Source organism: Buteo buteo, chromosome 5, assembly GCF_964188355.1.
Source record: "Buteo buteo chromosome 5, bButBut1.hap1.1, whole genome shotgun sequence".
NCBI classification, from domain to species: domain Eukaryota; kingdom Metazoa; phylum Chordata; class Aves; order Accipitriformes; family Accipitridae; genus Buteo; species Buteo buteo.
The window spans coordinates 32,497,538-32,516,577 of NC_134175.1; the positions used below are offsets into that span (position 1 = coordinate 32,497,538).

At 38.7% G+C, this 19,040-nt stretch overlaps 1 protein-coding gene across 1 annotated transcript in view; it reads left to right on the plus strand.

The window, feature by feature from the left end:
• Window positions 1-19,040, plus strand: part of STK39 (serine/threonine kinase 39) — a 109,044-nt gene that overhangs the window by 12,353 nt on the left and 77,651 nt on the right. The window contains exons 2-4 of the mRNA XM_075028530.1: window positions 11,207-11,319; window positions 16,411-16,519; window positions 17,864-18,005. Of these exons, the coding sequence (XP_074884631.1) occupies window positions 11,207-11,319; window positions 16,411-16,519; window positions 17,864-18,005 (364 nt within the window). The remainder of the gene's footprint in view (window positions 1-11,206; window positions 11,320-16,410; window positions 16,520-17,863; window positions 18,006-19,040) is intronic.

The following is a 19,040-nucleotide window of genomic DNA, read 5'->3' on the forward strand; positions in this document are numbered from 1 at the left end:
TCTTTCACCTAACCACAGCATATTAAAACAGCAACAAACTGTCTTTGTTTTACACAGGTGTTCTTCTGTATGGCTTTTGGGTCTGTGAATTTGATTGCAAGTTTTTGGTACAACTGTAACTAACAAAAAAAAAAAATCTGAATAAAGAGGTTTACATTATTATCTGAAAATCTGACCTACATTGTGAGGATGAATGGATAATAACATGACAGACAAAACCCATTTCAGTGTTTGTAGTAAATTCTTAAACCAAGTTGTATCCTTCCCTTCAACTGTTTTTCATGCCTTCTGTTGGGAAAATGCAGAATGAATAGGGATTTGTTGAATTCATTAACATGGAGTACAGTACATCCACATTTCTCCTTATCACACAACAGCACCAATGTGATTGTACAACAGGAGCTGACTCCTGCCTGCAGTGTGCCAGCAGGGTGGCTGTGCAGCACAGCTGTGCTGCTGACCATGCTGCAAGAGCAGTGGAAGCGTGGGTGAAAAAGCCTACTGCAAGTTCTTTGGCTGTTACTTTTTCTGTTTCTTCTTCCCTGACAAATTTGCAGTGTGAGTGAAGTTGGATTCTTTTTTGTTTTGCAGAAAGCCAGTACAGATCTGATTACAAAACTAATGTTAACTGGAGAAGGGCTCAGTTGCCTCAGAGCTTTTCTCCCCCCACCACCTGTAAGCTAGTTTAATACCTCTTACACATGTGCCATTATTACCTGTGGGTCAGTTCTTTGTTTTGGTCTTCTCAAGAGTCCTTTCAGAGAACCTTTAAAGACGATCCATGCTCCTGCCAGCGTATTCTTTTATATCATCTAACCTAATGACAACCTAACAGAGAAGATCTTCCTTTTTTTTCCCCTAGGTGCTGTGCTCAAATTTATTTATTTATTTAGTTATTTATTTTTTTTGTCATGCCCAAAGAAAGGTGTTCCTTTAAATCTCTTTAAGTAACGAACTGTTATGTGTGATGGTACTCATTGTTCAATGGCACATGTATCTTCTAGCCCATAAGTTTGGTGAATTCACAAGTTACTTTTATATATTGATATGAAAGTGGAGGCATTTTAGGTGTTCATTAGGTGAGTACAGCTAAGCAACCTCTTTGCTCTCTGACGTGATATATGCTGTTTCTTGATGGCATTGAATTCCTAATTCCTGTTCTGCAACTTTTGTGAATTATAGTAAAATTAATATTGAAACATTGTATATTTTATTTTACTCTTACGCATAACACCTTGTTTCACTTTTTTTTTTTTAACAATGGCAGCTCATACGGAAGGTAACGTGATTGAGAGGAGAGATCATTCCAGGTATAGAACTTGACTTTTCACTGCTAAGTTCAGTTTCATACTCTTTAGTTCATTAAGCTCTTAAAACGCCGTGTTTTAGATTACTTCATAATCACAATCTTGGAAAAATGATAGTGAAGGGAGTATAAGTGGACTAGGTATATAGTGATGATAAGATACCCCAAGCAGACCTGAAAGCCAGGGGACTTGTGAGGAAGATGTTAAGTTCTGCAAACTGGAACAGAGATACTTTGTTTCCATGTCACATTTGATGCCCATTCAAATTGATATAGGGTAGGTTTTAAGTAGCATATTTTAGGAGAGATTTGATGCGGTTTGGGGTCAGAACTGAATGTTTTTAGCTTGTTCACTTGTTTGTTTTAGGTTCAGCTGTATTTCTTAAGTTGTCTCTGTGTGTTGGTTCTCCCCCCATACCCTTCTTTTTTAGCACACATGAGCAGGATAATTTTGTGGTGTGTGAGAAGTGAATTCTGCATCAGAGGATAATATCTATTTACTCCCAAGAATCTGTTAGTCAGGCTTATCAGCCTTTAGGGATCCTTGGCAGAGTGATGCTGGCACTAAAATGTAGTTACAATTAAAGCTTTATTTTCTTAACAAGATATTATGATTAATATAGCACAGAACTTATGATTAGAATGGCACAGGATTTCTACAAGCAGAATCAATATAGTACAATTTATAAGCGGTGTAATACAGAATTTATAATATGACTTAAGTTACGATTTCTAATCACCTAAGTAATACAGAATTTATAATACAACTTATTATTTCTAATCACCTGGACCCTCTGCAGATTGGGTCAAATCTTAGTACGTGGTTTGCTGTATCAATATAACAGTCATAATCTAGACTCAAAAATAATATGAAAGCATATGAGTCACTCAATCCTTGGAGGAAGCAGATGACAGTGGAGGCATCCCTGGCCACAAGGGTCATGGGTCTCCCTGTCCAGCAGCAGCTCCAGTCCAAGTTCCCCACTCAGGACTTGTAACTGCTTGATTTTATGGACAGTGCTCTGTGTGCTGTTATGCCTCCCTTTTCTGTGACAAGGTCATCACCACCACTGGGTTGACTGGGTGCCTGGGACCTTCAAGGCTTGTTAAGGAAGGGAGTAGTCAGGCTGGTGCCCAGGAATCTTGAGGCTGGTAGGGAGGGGAAGAAAAAAATCTGTTTTGTTTGTCTACTTGGTTCATGGGATCTTCAGGGCCTGATAATAAGGGGAAAGGGAATGAATATGTGACCCGCTTAGTCGTAGAGAATGGCTGCTTGCCTTATAAAATGGTGTTAGTTATGCTAACCACGTTACCAGGGGTCGGGAGCAATGGGTACCAGTCACACCAGTCTTACCCTGACACTTCCGCAAGGCAAATTTCAGTACTGATGACTGCAAATTCTGAAATAGTGGTGATTGTGGATTTTTTTTATATAAATGTTTTTCACTTATAAATAACACTTCTTGTGAAGATATTGAGATGTGCAGCATTGCAAAAGGAATTTAATCTTGGGTAGTGTTTATAATACAGGGTTTGCCTAGACAATCTTATTTGAGTTGCTATAGTTCCCTTTCAACTTCTTTATTTAGACAACTCATATATTTTAAATGACAAGTCAGGGAGAAGATAACACCTGCTGAAAGTGGACTGCTTTTGTTTAGGTTTTCCTTACCTGCTGTGGTGCTGACATTTCCTTGGCATGGATTGCTAATGAATGGGAAGATGCTCTCATACCAGTTCTGGAAATGTACCAAGCTCCCTGTGAGCTCCAGGACTAGCATGTAAGAGGACTCAAGGCCATGGAGTACTTAGTTAAAAGATCATTTTGGTGATGACGCACGCAGATGGACATTAAACTGCCTGGGTGTTTGGCATCACTCCACTTTCCTTTGCAACACATCTACACTTTTCTTTCAGTGTGTGTGTATATGCTGCTTCCTGTTCAAAGACAGGCAAAAGTAGAAGCATTGTGGTTGCTCTCTGTTTCTGATGCACTTCTCAGAGTTGATCCTCAACTTTGTTAGCACCTTATTTTACCCAAAAGAGTTGAATTCCTTTCTAGGTACCTTCTTAAAAAAAGGCCAGGAACTGTGTTTTTGTTATGTGCCTTATCTTATTTTTGTGATTGATAGGGCTAAAAGTTTTCCAGTGTTGAAATGTGGGGCTGTCAGGTAGGTTGCTAACTGTGTCTCCTGCTGTGTTGTTGTCACTTTAAACACTAATAATGATAGCACAGCGGGATAAAACCATGTTCTGCACTAAATATAGTATATTGGATTGGAAAACTGGGAAGGCAACTGGGATACTGACTGTCTTACTCCTGTTGCTTCAAACGCAACACTGTGTGCAATATATGACATGACTGTATGGGGTAACAGGATGTATTTCTCTAGTAGTGAGGTATGGCTTTATTTCTACTGAACTTCAACAGAATGTGTGTTCTTGATCCACCTGTAAGTTACTGTTTCTCCCATGTGCTTAACAAACACAGTGGCTATATTTTTAGTGGTTCATTTATTTTACTTGTTCCAATAGAGTTGCACTAAATAAAGCCCCTCTGATGAACAAACAAACAAAAAAAGAGTCTCTCAGGCTGGGTTTTAACATCAGCAGTTGTCAGTCTCTGTTGTGAGAGCTGGGATGGGAACAGAGGGAGGGGGCAGTCGTGAGGTAGAAGGAGGTAGTGGGCATAGTCTCTGTTTTTAATTTCCTCCCTTTCCAAGCTGTGTGTTTATTGCTAAGTTTGCTTGAATCCCCCAAACATAGTTAATGGTCATCCTTGGACTTTCCAATCTGATCTTAGTGTGTTGACAGCATTGTACAAAGCTGACAAGTGCTGAGCTCTGTATGATCCTAGGCAGAATTCTCCTTACCAAGAAAGTGTCTGAAAGAAAAAGCCATCATTTAGGCTGATACTTTATTTAAAAGCTGAACACAGTCACTATTAAATAAACCTATGTCTAATCTAAATATATCTGGTTTCACTTTCTAGCCACAGATTTCTTTAATGCCTTTGTCAGAGTAGAGCTCTTATAAAATTCTTTTAACCATAACTGGTGGTGATAGCTGATTATTCTTCAGATAAGACAGACATCTCAGAAGAGTTCCTGCAATATAGTGTGTCTGGGCTTACTAGTGGAGGGAAGGAAGACTTTTATGTTTTCCAGATCATCAGTATAGGTACTTCACTTTCTTATACAGTATTGATTTGTCTTATTTCCTGAATAATTAGTTCATGATTGATAGCTATTTGCTGTACTCTGATGCCAGAAGCCTCTGTGTTCAAGAAAGTAGATTCCTGTTCTCATGTGCTTTTGGCAGAAGAATTTCTTTATTCTGTTCTGCAGATTTGACAGGGAGTTGTAACATAAGAACATAGGAAACCTCAAACTACTTCCTATAATTTGTAAAGTCAAACCACCTGATACAACTAGTCCTTTTACTATTTCAGCAAAGGTGGTGGGTAATAAAGAGAATTGTTCAAAAAGCCTAGTCATTGCCACCTGCACCTGTTTTTCTTTTATGTGTGGTTTTATTGCTAATTGTGAATCCCCTTGCCTTTTTTTTTCCTGCATGGAGAATATGATATCTGGTTAATGCTCGAGCTTGGTGTACCTTAGCTTTAATACAGGTTGGCTCAACGCTTGCATAGAAATTCTCTTGTAGATTTTCTATAACACATTATAATTTTGACATGGACATTTAGGCTACTTCTCTAAGACTTCAGTGGGATCGCAGAAGTATTTGTAGACCTTTATCATCTTTGGAGAGGTTTTTCTGGATTATTTATGCAGCGTGCTTTTGAAAAGTAGTATGGGATAAGCTAGACCTCAGAGACTTTGTCTAAGCTACTCTCCCACAAAAAGGTAAATGCATGTCCTGGTTTCAGCTGGGATAGGGTTAATTGTCTTCCTAGTAGCTGGTGCAGTGTTGTGTTTTGGATTTAGTATGAGAATAATGTTGATAACACACTGATGTTTTAGTTGTTGCTAAGTAGTGTTTATACTAAGTCAAGGGTTTTTGAGCTTCTCATGCCCAGCCAGCAAGAAGGCTGGAGAGGCACAAGAAGTTGGGAGGGCACACAGCCAGGACAGCTGACCCAAACTGGCCAAAGCGGCATTCCATACCAGGTGATGTGATGCCCAGTATATAAACTGGGGGGAGTTGGCCTTGGGAGGGTGGATCACTGCTTGGGAACTGACTGGGCATCTTTTGGCAAGTGGTGAGCAATTGCATTGTGCATCACTTGTTTTGTATGTTCCAATTCTTTTATTATTATTATTGTCATTTTTTATTATTATCATTATTATTTTCTTCCTTTCTGACCTATTAAACAGTCTTTAACTCAACCCATGAATTTTACTTTTTTTTCTGATTCTCTCCCCCATCCCACTGGGTGGGAGGAGTGAGCAAGCAGCTGTGTGGTGCTTAGTTGTCGGTTGGGGTTAAACCATGACAATACAGAACCCAGTGATTCTATAGCCATAATGATGATGTTTTTAAATGTCCAACTGCAGAACAAATTCATTTTGTATAGCTCCATGAAGAGCTAATGAGATTAATTGTTGAATGATGAAAATACGGAAGTTCTATGTATGGGCATAGATTTCATGGAACAACACTTCGTGTATTTTTAGTGAATTATGTCATAAGCCTAATGGATAGGATAAACAAACTAGTATCCAAGTGAGTTATAAGGGGAGAGATTTGATCCCAGCATGAATTAAGAACACTAAGTGGGCAGGAATTGTTAGTAAATGTATTTACGTGATTATTGTGAAGTTCTTAAGAACACAAGCATTTATGTTGTGTGAAGATGGAGAGAGAAATCATGAGTTCATTTTCTGTGAAGAAGTTCAGTTTCAGAAAGATTTAGAGTTTAGTATGGTGGTCTAAATGAGCTTTAACGAGCAGATTTATAGCTTACTTTGAATCAATGGAAGTAATACGACAGAAAATGAGTAATACTGAAAGAAATCTGGAGTATTGTGGGGTAAAAAGCTAGAAACCGAAAGAAATTAAAGGTTCTTTTTTCTCTGTTTCTTTACCAAAAGTGTTGCTTTGCCGCCAACAGAATTGATTCTTTCAAGACTAAAGAGACTAGTTCTGCACATTGCCGCCATAGAATATGTTTAAGTACTGATCAGTTCATAACACTTATGTAGTAATGCTGGAAATATGCTACACAGTATTGCATGCAATATACAACATAGCTTTCAAGCTTGCATATAAGCACAGATGCTTTGTATGTTACGTAAAAAACCCCACATGTTTTTATGAGTGGAAACCTAAGCTAGATTGCATTTGTGCAGGCACGGTTTATGTGTACTAGTGCATTCTGCTCTATGCAAAAGGAATCCCGCAGTTACGTTGGGTATGAGCTGCATTACCTAGGGGACTCTGTTCTTCAGAACTGGACTGTCTGAGAGATTAAATAAAAATACTTTTGTAGCTGCTTCATCCATTTTCATAGATTTTATTCTATTTGGTACTGGCTTCTTTTATGGACAGTTACAATTTAGTCCTGGATTTGAGGCTGACTTAAAATTTGTGTGCCGTAATCATCTACATTTAATAGGAGGTTTCTATATGTCGGGGGAGCAGAAGAGGTATGTAAAAACACAGATTATACAGGTTGGTGTCTAACACTTCAGATACCTAGTCAACACGTAAACTTACCATTACCAACAAATTACATCCTCCTCTTCAGAGATTAGGTAGAACCACCATGGCGTTGGGGAAGGTGTCTTTGGGTAGAGCGTCTGAAGGGACCTAATGAGTGCAGAAATCTTTAAAATAAGTTCTTGTTGGAATACTGTAGAGTAACACTGAGCTACTAAAAAAATACTTGGTATTATGGGGTAATGAGGTTACTGTCTTGTTTTTGAGGAGAAAATTTAAAGGCATAGTTCTAGATCTATTTTGAATAGAGTTACTGTGCAGTGATGAAAGAGTGGAAAGTGTCAGATGTTTATACATAACAGGGAATAAATGAAGTGTCACATGCTTGTATGAAGAAGGGTGTGTACATGTGAGATGCGCAAGTGATATGGTCCAGCCATCTCACCTCATTGTCTTTTTGAGACTTGACTAGTGGAGGGTAGATAAAACTAAAATGTTAATGTCAGCTGTTGATCACACTTGTTAAAACATCCTTCTCTTTGCCAGCTGGAGAGAGGTTCTATGAGGGTTACATTCCTGTAATTAAAAAAAAAAAGAGAGAGAGAGAAAAAATACCTTTATGTCAGATTTAGAACAACTTGAAGGAACTTACTTAGATAAGCTTAAATCCTGGATGAGTATTTGTGTTTGTGGGGTTTTCATATGCTTTCTGTGAAGCATGTGCGAAGTGGAATGCAGAAAACTGCATCTAGGTTTTATCCTTCAGATGAAGTGAAATGTGGCCATATGTAAATAGCTCTTAAGAAGGTTTCTATTGCATGAACCCAGATAGTTAAAAGCAATTCTAATGGCTTTGCTGCTCTGAGGGCAGGATGGTAGGGAGTGCATGGTTCATAGCATGAAGAAATAGGTTTGCTGTAAGGGAATGCTTACACTGGAGAGGATAGCAGCAAAAATGTGAGGACAAGATGAAACTCCTGACTTGTTTTATATTGTGAAATGGGAGTAGTAGGCATCTTGATGTGGACTGAAATTGCATTATTTCACTGCTAACTTTTGAAATGGGCAAAGAGAACTTGTCTGTAGCAGGAGAACAACTTTTCCAGTAGTGGAAAAACCCCATCATTCTTACAAAGCTGCTTTTTGAGTCTTACCACTGGTAATCCTTTGTTTTGTTCTTCTGCAGGAGACAGCTGGATGTAAAGGCTTCATGGTTTGTCCAACCTGAGCTTTTATTATACTAGATCAGTTTTCTAAATAGAGACTGGATGCTAAAACCAGTCTGTGCTTTGGTTGTGGTGTAGTTACTATGTTCTCCACTGTGAGGGTTTTGGAGGACTCGTAAGGCTCAGCATACCTGAAGAGGTCATGCCTTCTAACAGTGAATGGTTGACTGTAATCTATTCTATGCAATCATTTTCTGTGACCCTAATTTGTTATGTTAAATAGTTGTCTGTGATAATTTTGTTTCACTGTATGATAGTGCATTACTCATGTAGTCTGTTATCTCTCGCCTGAAACGATTATCTGGGTAGTCCTGTTTGTAACAGCTACTCCTCTGGAACACTTCACACTTCTACTTGTTTAGTAGGCTAGAGAAGGGCATCTCTTTATTGACACAAAAAGAGTCTTCTGACCAGATGGAAAAGCTGCAGATTTTTCTCGTCTTTATTGCCAGTTGCTTACCTGTGAGCCAGAGGAGGAGAGGGGAACATCTTTTAAGAGGAAGGAGGCATATAGCCCCTAAGTGCCTGGCTCCCACTTCAGTACCTGAAACTCCTTTTTCAAACCGGTTTTATACGTAGGTCCCACTGAGAATGCAGGCTGCACAGATTGCCTTTACTATCAAAATACTTTATTGTGTAAGAGTATTCAAAAGGCAGGAGAAAGAAGAAACCAAGTAGATTGGCTTTATACTAAACATAGAAAGCTTTTTACATTGTCAGTGCATCATATTCTTGTGGTGAAGAATATCCCATTGCATGTCTGTCTGAGGAGGAAACACAGGAAAATGCACTGAAAGACTTTTCATATAAATAAACTTCAAACTCTGGTTTATGTCCTAAAATCTTGCATCTCTTCCTCTTTCAGTAGGCAAAAGAGGAACAGATCTTCAGCTTGTGCATAATGATAGCTCAGGATTAATTTTGCAATCAAGAGGTTTGAAATAGTAGCAAGCACATAGTCTTTGGTTTGGGGTCTCACAGAACTTAAGCAAGTGATATAGTGGGCTGGGGTCAGGGATGTGACAGGACTATTTTTTTTGTAATCTAATTTTTCCAAAATGTTTTGAAGTGTTACTTACTGTCATTTTACTTTAACTTGAGGAAGCAGCCAGATTTCATCCTGGCATTGGCTGAATAATTTTTCTGTGTGCTTTTTCTGTTTGTCCTTTATGTGGTCTTTGTATATGAATCTATTTTGAAAGTGAAGATCTGGTTGTTTCCTACAAGTAGATAAAACTACTGGCATAGATGAAAAAAGATACATCAAGGAAAATCTTGGTCTTTGTTCCTGTATCGTTAATAGCAAAAAAAATTGGTTTCTTCCCCTTGCCTCAACCTACAGTTGTGTAGCCAGTGTAACGAGAGGATTTGTGTCTTGATGGCTACCGAATAAGGACTTCATTAAAGTGATGTAGATAAGTTTTAGCTGAGCTGAATTATGCTGACTTGGTGGTTCTTTCCTTGGGATGTCTTATTTAATTTTTAAAATTCCTTTTAATTCTTTTGTTACTTATATTATTGGAATTTTCAAAGGCTTTGTTCTGTAAGCAGACAGAACAGGACATGTCAATATTTGTCTGTGACCACATCCTGCAAATACATGACTAATTAGTCCTGTTGAGACTTTTTTTTTTGAGATGAGCTCAGAATTTTGTAATGAAATTCATACACTGAGTTAAAAAGCTTTGTGATTTGAGTGAAAACATCATGTGAACAAACAATACATGAATATAGCTAAGCAAATAGCAATTAAAACATGGACAATAACTTTCAGTCATGAGGTATTGTCGGTGCTGTTTTCAGATGTGCAGAGGGAAAAGCTCTCAATTGTTCTTAAGTCGGCTGGTAACTGAATCCACGTTTGTAGAGCTTGACAACAAAAGGCTTTTTGTTCACAATTTGTATTCATCTAGGACGTGCCAATTACCGAGCATAAATAGAACATAGTGTATGAGCAGGCCAATATAACATGTTGCTCAATTTATGACTTACCAGAAATCCATAATTTATATTAAAATATTTAGTATTACAGGTAGAAGCTACTTGTCGGGGGATTTTAGATTTCTGCATGAATGAGCACGATGTGATTACTTTGAGGAAGCACACACTGCTGTATTTGGTGTGACAGCAAGATGTGCAACCCCGTCAAAACTCTTTCTGAATATTACTAGCAATCATTTCACTAATTTAGTGAGGTAATACTGACTGGGGCAGTCAGTGGGTGCTTGATAAAGGAAGCAACAAGACCTTATACTCCCACTGTTTGCAAATAAAGCATACTAAAGAAAATCATTCTAATGTTTTCCGCCGAATTTGTTCAGTTCTACCAAACTTTGTTATCAGTGTAGTTGTATGACCACATGTGATTTGCATGTCAAGTAAGCATGACTGACTTTCTCTGCTGGGCCATTCAACAGCGTGCATCTTCTTACTGTTGGTGTGATACTTGCGCCTTCCATGCTCTTTACAAGAATTAGCATGCTTTTTGTAGGATGTTACCCTAATCACGATGAATGAGCAGGAACATAGGTGAAACTGTAGAAGTTTGGCATGTACAATTTTACTTGTATTTTTCTGTTCATTGCATACTGGGAAAAAAAACCTGCTTAAACAGGGTCTGACCTGGAAGAACAGAAAGAAATAACGTTTGATAAAGCACACACTCCCCACCCCTCTTCGTAATGTTTTAAATTGTGTTAACTGTGCAAGTCATGTTCTTGATTAAAACAGATGTGTCCAAAGACAAAAGTGTAAAGGTTCCCAAACTATGAAATGCATTGAGGTGATGGGCGTGACTTGATAAATGAGCACATCATTTTAAGTTGTTGGCTTGGGAAGTTTTTGTGGCATATGGAACAGAAACTTTGAGGTTTTTCTCCATTTGAGAAGTGTGAAAGCTGTCTTGCTAGTAGAAAGGTATGCATGTGGGAAAAGCACCGAAAAAGGATAAACAGCAGATTTTAAGTTCTTCGTCAGTGTGGGGTTCTTATGTTGGTCACTGGTTTAAACTCCTGTTATATTAAGACTGTGTTCCTTTTCTGCCCTTTTTCAGGTAGCGGTGCTACAGCAGTTGTCCAGGCAGCGCTATGCAAACCCAGACAAGAACGTGTAGCAATAAAGAGAATCAACTTAGAAAAATGCCAAACCAGTATGGATGAATTACTTGTAAGTAAATCAGAGGGTAACATATTACATGGAGACTATCTTCTGTTTTGATTTTGGTTTTTGCTTGGTCTAAGAGTGAGGGTAGAATTTTATGAAGGATAACAGTGAGAAAAGGATTTGAAAATAATCTGAAAGAAGCATGCCCTTCCGCTAAAAATGTATTTTACTAATGTGTATTTTCTAATGCCACAAAAACAAGAAGTGCAAATTTGAATCTTGGGATAACCAGCTGTTGAGAACTGTGGGAAGAACCTCACCCCTTGCTTTCTGGAGACTCAATTTTCAAGAGATTACTGTCTGGTTGTCTGTCTTTTCTTAATACCAAGGAAAGATACATTTTCGTTTGGTTAAACACTGATTAAAAAGAAAAAGGTAAAATTTAGTAGGTCTCCTTAAAATGTCTAAAGCACCAAAACATGGCAAAAACTAGTTGTTGGATCATTTTGTAATGATAACATTTGAGGGGAGAAGTAGGAATGGCTACGCTGCCATCTACACAAGGAAACTCTTGTTAAAGATAATAACATGCATCTATCTGATAGGCCGTAACAAGCCATTTGAGGAATGCTGTTTGTTTGGGTCACTGATTAGAGGAGGAAGGGACCTGTAAGAGGGCCTTTGTAAAAGGGACTGCAAGAGTTTTTCATCTGCACTGGTTATGGCAATCCAGATGAAGTTGCAAAGAACTGTTAAAAACCAAAACCTGTTACTTTCTAATGCTCCTAGTCACGTGCTTATGACTGATGCGTATTTATATATAAGCAGCATAACAAGGGTTGAAGGACACAAAACCATTCTAAAAGTGAGAACACTCTCTTCTGTTCCACAGGTTATACTACTGCCTAGAGACTGTGGGCTTTTTCTAATGCAGAAATTCCTGCCTCTGAAGGAAATGATCTCCTCAGCAGGGAATTGCCAGTGCAAAAGATATCTTGAATTTGATACAGAGGGTATGGTCCATCCAGTTTCTTCAGATAAAATGGCTTGTTTACAGTGGAGGACCCAAAATGTTCTTCCCCTGGTGATTGATGGCATTTGCCTTCAGTTTATGTAATAGCTTGTATGGGACACTGTTGTGTTTTTTAAAAGAGGATTGTGGAAGTGGAAGTTACCTCTGAGGTAGGGAGACTTCTGTCAACTGAAAACCCCCCAAAATTCTGAGCTGTGTTTAGAAAGAGAACAGCCTGAGGTGAGATGTTGTGCATGATGTATTAACATCTACAGTCCATAAAGAACATTTGTATAAAACCAGAAATACAAAATCATTGTAATATAAAATGGTCAAACTTTGATCTTTTTTTATTAGAATTTGAACAAATAATTGGAATTAAGAGTTAAAAAGTTACAACAAATGAAAACAGACAAAACTACCAAAAAGCTGAAAGAGGTATTCAGGTGATCTAGAGATTAGTTACCAGCTTGTACAAAGTTATCTTAGCAAGTGCTTGAGTATCTTTACTGCTGACATATCTTTACTGTCTGCCAAATGAGGCAATAGGTCTTGAATTTTTGGTCCCATATTGCTTTCTTTTGGTACAAAGACCACTGTCCATACCATCTTTTTTATTTTTTAACATAAGTCGATTTCTGCTTTTCTGTGTTCAGATTTTGTGCTTCTTTTATTTGTTGATCTGTTTTGATCTGAACATAAATTCTGGCTGTCCGAATTCCTGGTTAGGAGGGTAAAAAAAAAAAAATAAAAAAAAATGCCATGCATGATTCCTTTTAGTTTTATATGTGCATACACACATGTGTATGCACACACATATGTAATTTTTTTTTTTTTTTCTGTGAGGGGAAGGATACTTACTCTGACTCAGCTGTAATAGATTTTTAAATTTTGTTTAAAAAATAGAGATGTTATTCTGGAAAAGGGCATCATCGACCTTCAAAACTTTTTACAACTGTACTAACATTTTTCTTTCAGTTGATAACACTTAAAACATTCTTGCATTTTGTGTTTTTTAATACCGTTTTTGAGTCTGCTCAGTTTTCAGTCACTTATTTTTCTGATCAAACAGTTTCCATTGGCACAGGAATGTTCTAAAACTTCCCTCTGAACATGCTGTTTTGTAAAATACTTCTGCTGGGTGCTTATGGATGTTGTGCAAAGGCAACCTTCACAAATTCTCAGCTGTGTGGCCTTCAGAGAGCTAGAAAATGCAGCAAGCCTGGTGCCCATGTAAGTGGACTTAGGATTTGGGCCAGTGTCAATTAAAATAGAAAGGCAGTGTAGGAGGGAGTTTAAATAATACTAAGGTTACACAAACTGCCAAACTCCTGAAATTCAATACTCTGTTTCCTGCAGTGTCCGGTGTTCTCACTATTGTAAGCTAAATGTAAATTAACCCCATGAGCCAAGGAAAAAGTTCCTGTCCTTAGTATTGTCCTGACTGGGTATCATCCCCTTACCTCCAGTTCTTTAAAACAAACAAAAACCTCAACACTACAAACCAAAGAATATTCTATAGAATGTCTTATTTGATCAAATAGATTTTCTAAACTGTTTGCATTTCTGCTCTGGATAGCCCTTCGAGCAGGCTCTCTGGAGGTGACCCTCGCATGTTGTACCCAGCCCCTCAAACAGCTGTACCCAGGGTGTCTGTGGAGGAGGCCCTGGGGAAGCACCCACAGAGCTGTGGCACCTGCCTGGTCACTGGGAGCTGGACCTGGCCCCGTGGGTGCTGCAGCTGAGCACCGAAAGGAGCTGTCTCGCAGTTGCTTATTAACCATGTCACCCACCTGCCCTTAGGCCGACACACATTTTTGTGCAGCTGCTCAGAGAAACTGCATCAGAAATAACCTGGCCAAAAAGAAGTTAGCTTTTAACCTGGACATATTTCCTGATGTAGTGCACAAACACTTGTGCTAGCACAAGGGAGGGAGAAGCAGAGGGATGAGGGAGAGACTTAAAAGCTAAAGTGTTGTTACAGCTTTGGTGTTGTCAAATGTCTAAAGTGACGTGAATGTGAAGAAGGTTCTGGGGCATTCTGCTGAATGTCCTGCTGCAAGCTTTTCCTCTGACAGTGTATTTTAAGTGAATGCTTTTCTCTCTCACCTGTGCATATTGTGGGCCTCAGCCAAATAACTGAAGTTTGTGGAGGCTTTCCATTCTGTGTGTGATGGGGGCTCTCCAGAACTGCAAGTGTGAAATTAATACTTTCCTGACTAAAATTCAATCCCTTATCTCTCACAGGCTGCTTTCTGTTTTTTTGGGTTTTTTTTAATTTATTTTTGTTTTACAAAGACTCTCTTTGGAAAAAGTTACCAAAGCTGAGGCACAAGGTGCCTTTGGCCATGGTTAGTGCGATACCTCAATTTTTGCCAATGAGTTGTTGCGGGCAGACAAAATATTCAAAGCACTTTTCAGTTAAAGATAGTGAAGATTACCACAGTCAGTTAGTTACATTTCTGCACTATTAATGTGTGAGTAAAATAGATGACGTGTATTTTTGCCCAGCAGTGGCAGGTAGACTTTTTGAGCTGTTATTATATTACCAGCATAGGAAAACAATTAAACAATATAAGAAATGAAATAGTAATCAAGAGTGGGAGAGTTACAGTTAAGATTTAGTATGGTTAGCTGAATTAAGAACCTGAGGCAGTAATTTGACTTGTGTTTAAGCTGACACGTCTTCTGGGAAAGGGAAATGTGCCCCACATATTTCTTCTGTTTTCCACCTACTGTCTCCCAGGGAGGCAGGGAGCTATTTTGCAAATTGCTCAGTTATTCAGGTTCCTTGCATGACTATCCAGGCATTCATCCTTCTGTGATTCACAGCTCAGAAGTTGTCTAGGGAGGAGGACTTTTGACAACAGGACTAGCTGAAATGTATGTCAAACTATGGCCTGACTTAACAGTCACCAACAGGCATCATGAGATTAAATCACAGTCTTTAATACATATAATTAGCTTTTTATTATAAAGCGGCTGTGATCTTGAGTGCATTGCAAATAACAACAATACCCCCGTCCCCTTTCAAACACTTGCTGCATTGAGGTTGAAAGTTGAAAATGGCATCTGTGGCAGCTTTAATCAATCTAAGTGGGACCACCATAGTGCCTGCCTTGCACCGATGCTGGTGAGTCAGCATGTAACATGGGTCCACCTGAAAGCAGTTGCTTTTCATGGCAGGAGGGGAGGTGGAAGAGTTTGGGTTTTAGCTGGATTGGCTCCCTGCCTGGCTCACCCTCCAGGAGCATGTCTTTAGCACCAGGGATGGATTAGGGCTCTGTGGCTGGAGGTGGAGAGGGAGAAGGAATAGGGTTGTGGGAGCTTAAGTTGGTATGAGCCAAACCCTCCAGTACAGAGGAGGCCTGAATGCTCCTATGTAAAGGATTGACAGGATAATGAGAGCTGCCAGAAAGGTGTGAAAGAGCAATTATGTGAAAGAGTGAATAGAAAAAGGGCTCTGCTAGAAATAACAGGTACAAGACAGTCATTCTTAATGTGTATAGCTGTGATGCGTCATAGATGGTGTTACTTGGTAGTGCCACATCGTGAATCCATTGGTGATGACTGTGTGCTCCTCTAAATTGTTTCCTCTGACTTTTGGTCCGTAACATTGCTTTTTCCTCTTCCACTTCTGTTTGATTGCGTGGCTCTGGTGTCTACCTGTCCATCCCACAGTAGCTGACGATGTCCGTTGTCCGACAGCTTCCTTCCTCCTTTCCCACCTGCTCCCATTCTACACTTTTCATATCTCTTTTGAACAGGAAAGGCAGTAGGTTTTGGTCTTCACTTGCCTTTTGTTGTCCAGCCTGTACCCACACCTTCAGCTCTTGGAGGCTGCTCATTCTTCATTACTCACTCTGAACTGGGACTTTAACAGTAATTTCTTTGCTGCTGTCAGAAGAAAATTGATGTAGTTATGCCTATATCTCCTGGCCAAACCTCCCTCGTGTTCTTTGCAATAATGTGTTGTCTTGCATGCAGATCTATAGGTAAATTGAAATGTTTTGGTGCCTTGATGCATATTCTGTGCATACTTCAGTTCTGTTATAGTATTTCACTTTGGAAATTAAACTTTCTTTCTATAGAAGCAGAACTGATAGCTGGCTGTGTTATGTTGGGCTTTGTATTTCTTACAGAAAGAAATTCAAGCAATGAGTCAATGCAATCACCCCAATGTGGTGACTTATTATACATCTTTTGTGGTGAAGGATGAACTTTGGCTCGTTATGAAGCTGTTAAGTGGGGGTAAGTTACTGGTTTTACTTGTTTAGCAGCAAGGAAATGGTATGATTTTTTTCTAATGTACCTTCTTTGAGTTAATTGACCTAAACCAAGTAAAAAGGGGGGAGAGAGACTACATAGGATGAACCTTGAGACATAGGTGTGTTATAGCAGAAATGTGCAAGCTCAAAAAGTTTGCATATTCAGATTGATAGTACAGGCCAAGAATTACTGAAATAAATTCTGTTGATCTAACTACTGTAATTTTTTATTCTGAATCAGTTCTCTGTAAAGGCTATGTAGGGAAAACTGATGAGAATTAAGTCAGTTCTGTGAGTGTGGCCTTGTTTTGAGTTTCTCTGAATCCACTCTATTTTTGTAAAAATGCATATATTTCTGATTTCATAATGAATGTTTCTCATTCCTTATTCAAGGAAGATTCTTCCTAGGACAGGCATTATACATGTTGCATCCTTTTGCATTATACATGTTGCATCCTTTTTATTGCTTAAACTGACTAAACACTCATTACAGTTTTTATGATGATGGTTAATGGTATAAAAATCTTACTTGGTTCTGGGAGAGGAAAAAGAGGCTGAACTGAATGTGCTTTTAGCTTAGAAAAGTGAGGCTCCAAAATAAGATGTGGTGGTACTGATTGCTACACGATGTTCTTCAAGATCAGTCTTGATGGCAGCAGACTACTGCACCCTCATGCTGGAAAGCAAGGATGGGAAGTGCTCATGAAATAACACTTGTTAATGTCACATTTGGTTGAACTGTTCTGTTCCATCAAAAGCAAGCATAGATGCTGAGAGAAACCAGTGATTCATGACAGGAATTTACTGTGAGCTGTTGAAAAATGCTTGGATAAAAACAAAATTTTGCTATTAAATTCCTTGAAATTTATAATAGCTTAAGTTCAGTGTCAAACTAGGTGTCACTAGAAATGTTGTCATCGTTTGTTTGCAGAGAATATCTCCTTCCAGTCTTGAAGCTGCATGTTTTATGTGAACCATAATCTAAGCTGGATAATAAACTAAAACCTTTGCTGTGCATGTCTGTTTAAATGTGGGATATTCCTGAGTTTTCAATAAATGGTAGCTTAGCAAGCTGTTAGTGGATCTTTCTAATGGATCATTAAGTGTTACAGTATTCTTGACAAAAAGACGGCACACAGTGCTGTTTCTCATTTGAATGAGGTAGCAGTGTGCTTTATTGTGAGAGCTAGTTACGTGAGGCCTTTACACATACATGCAAAGATTTTAAATTGCAGTAGCCTAGAAAGAATGAAGAAATATAACTTTCTCAAGAATCTGATATAATGCTGTATATATGCTTTTTTCCTTTCCTGGATCTGCAATATAGGTTCAATGCTTGATATAATAAAGTATATTGTCAACAGAGGAGAGCACAAAAATGGTGTCCTTGAAGAACCCATAATAGCAACAATTCTTAAAGAAGTTTTGGAGGGCTTAGACTATCTACACAGGAATGGGCAAATTCACAGGTAAAAGCATTTTCGAAGTTGTGTGTATAGTTCGTTGATACTAGTCAGCTGCAGTTGCTTGGCTAAGCAAATTGTATTGCCTCTTTCATCTACTGTAAATGCGATCAGTAATTATCAAATGATAATGCTTGGGCAGATGCTGTAATCTTGACTGCAGTTTGTCACAAATACTTAGTCCTTGCCTGGTCTTTATTCTGTCCATCTGTCTTATATTTAGGATAGGTCTGTGCTGCTCTAAGTATGCCAGAACTGTGGTCTATACACCTGTGCCTACTGGTACTCCAAATATATAATCTGAATCTAGTTTATGCAATATGGTCTGTGACTTCGTTGTTGTGTTGCACAGTAAACCTGTAATCTTGGGCACTCAGGCACTGCTGTAGAAATGTGAAATTTATATATTCCTGGTAATCAGTAATGTCTCTTACAACTCTACAGACCTGTTTATGACCACACATGAAGCTGGGATTAATACTATGGAACTGCATCTTGGTGTATATGCATCTAATGATTGTTCTCTTGTATATAATCTCTCTCCACTGACTTCCTCAGTGTAAACTGTGCAGGTGCCCCAGGGTGGTCTATATATATCTGCTGTAGCAACCCACAGGTTGCTTCCGCTGTTTGGATGTTGGAAGTGCTGTACTCTGACCTCCCTAATTAATTTTACTGAGGTGAATTTGCCTTTTAAGGAAGGTGCCTACAATAGGCTCTCTGTCTGTTTCAAGCATTAGCCTTTCATAAGGGAATCTTTTAAACAAAAACCAGATTTGCTGCAGACGGAACTTTGGAGAATGGAGGTACTGCAGATGTAGCACAGTAATTGTTCTTTATGTGTACTTCTTATGTCTCATCTTATAAATGAACTGCCTCTGATGTAGATCAAGAACTATTTTCTCCTTTTGCAGAGAGAAAGTTGAGATAAATGGAGAAATAAAGAACAATTATCTTGACTTCTGGTCTGGAATGCCAAAGATCTGCCTCAAACCTTAATTCATAGTCTTCTGTTAAGCTGATATTGTTGCAGAAGGAACA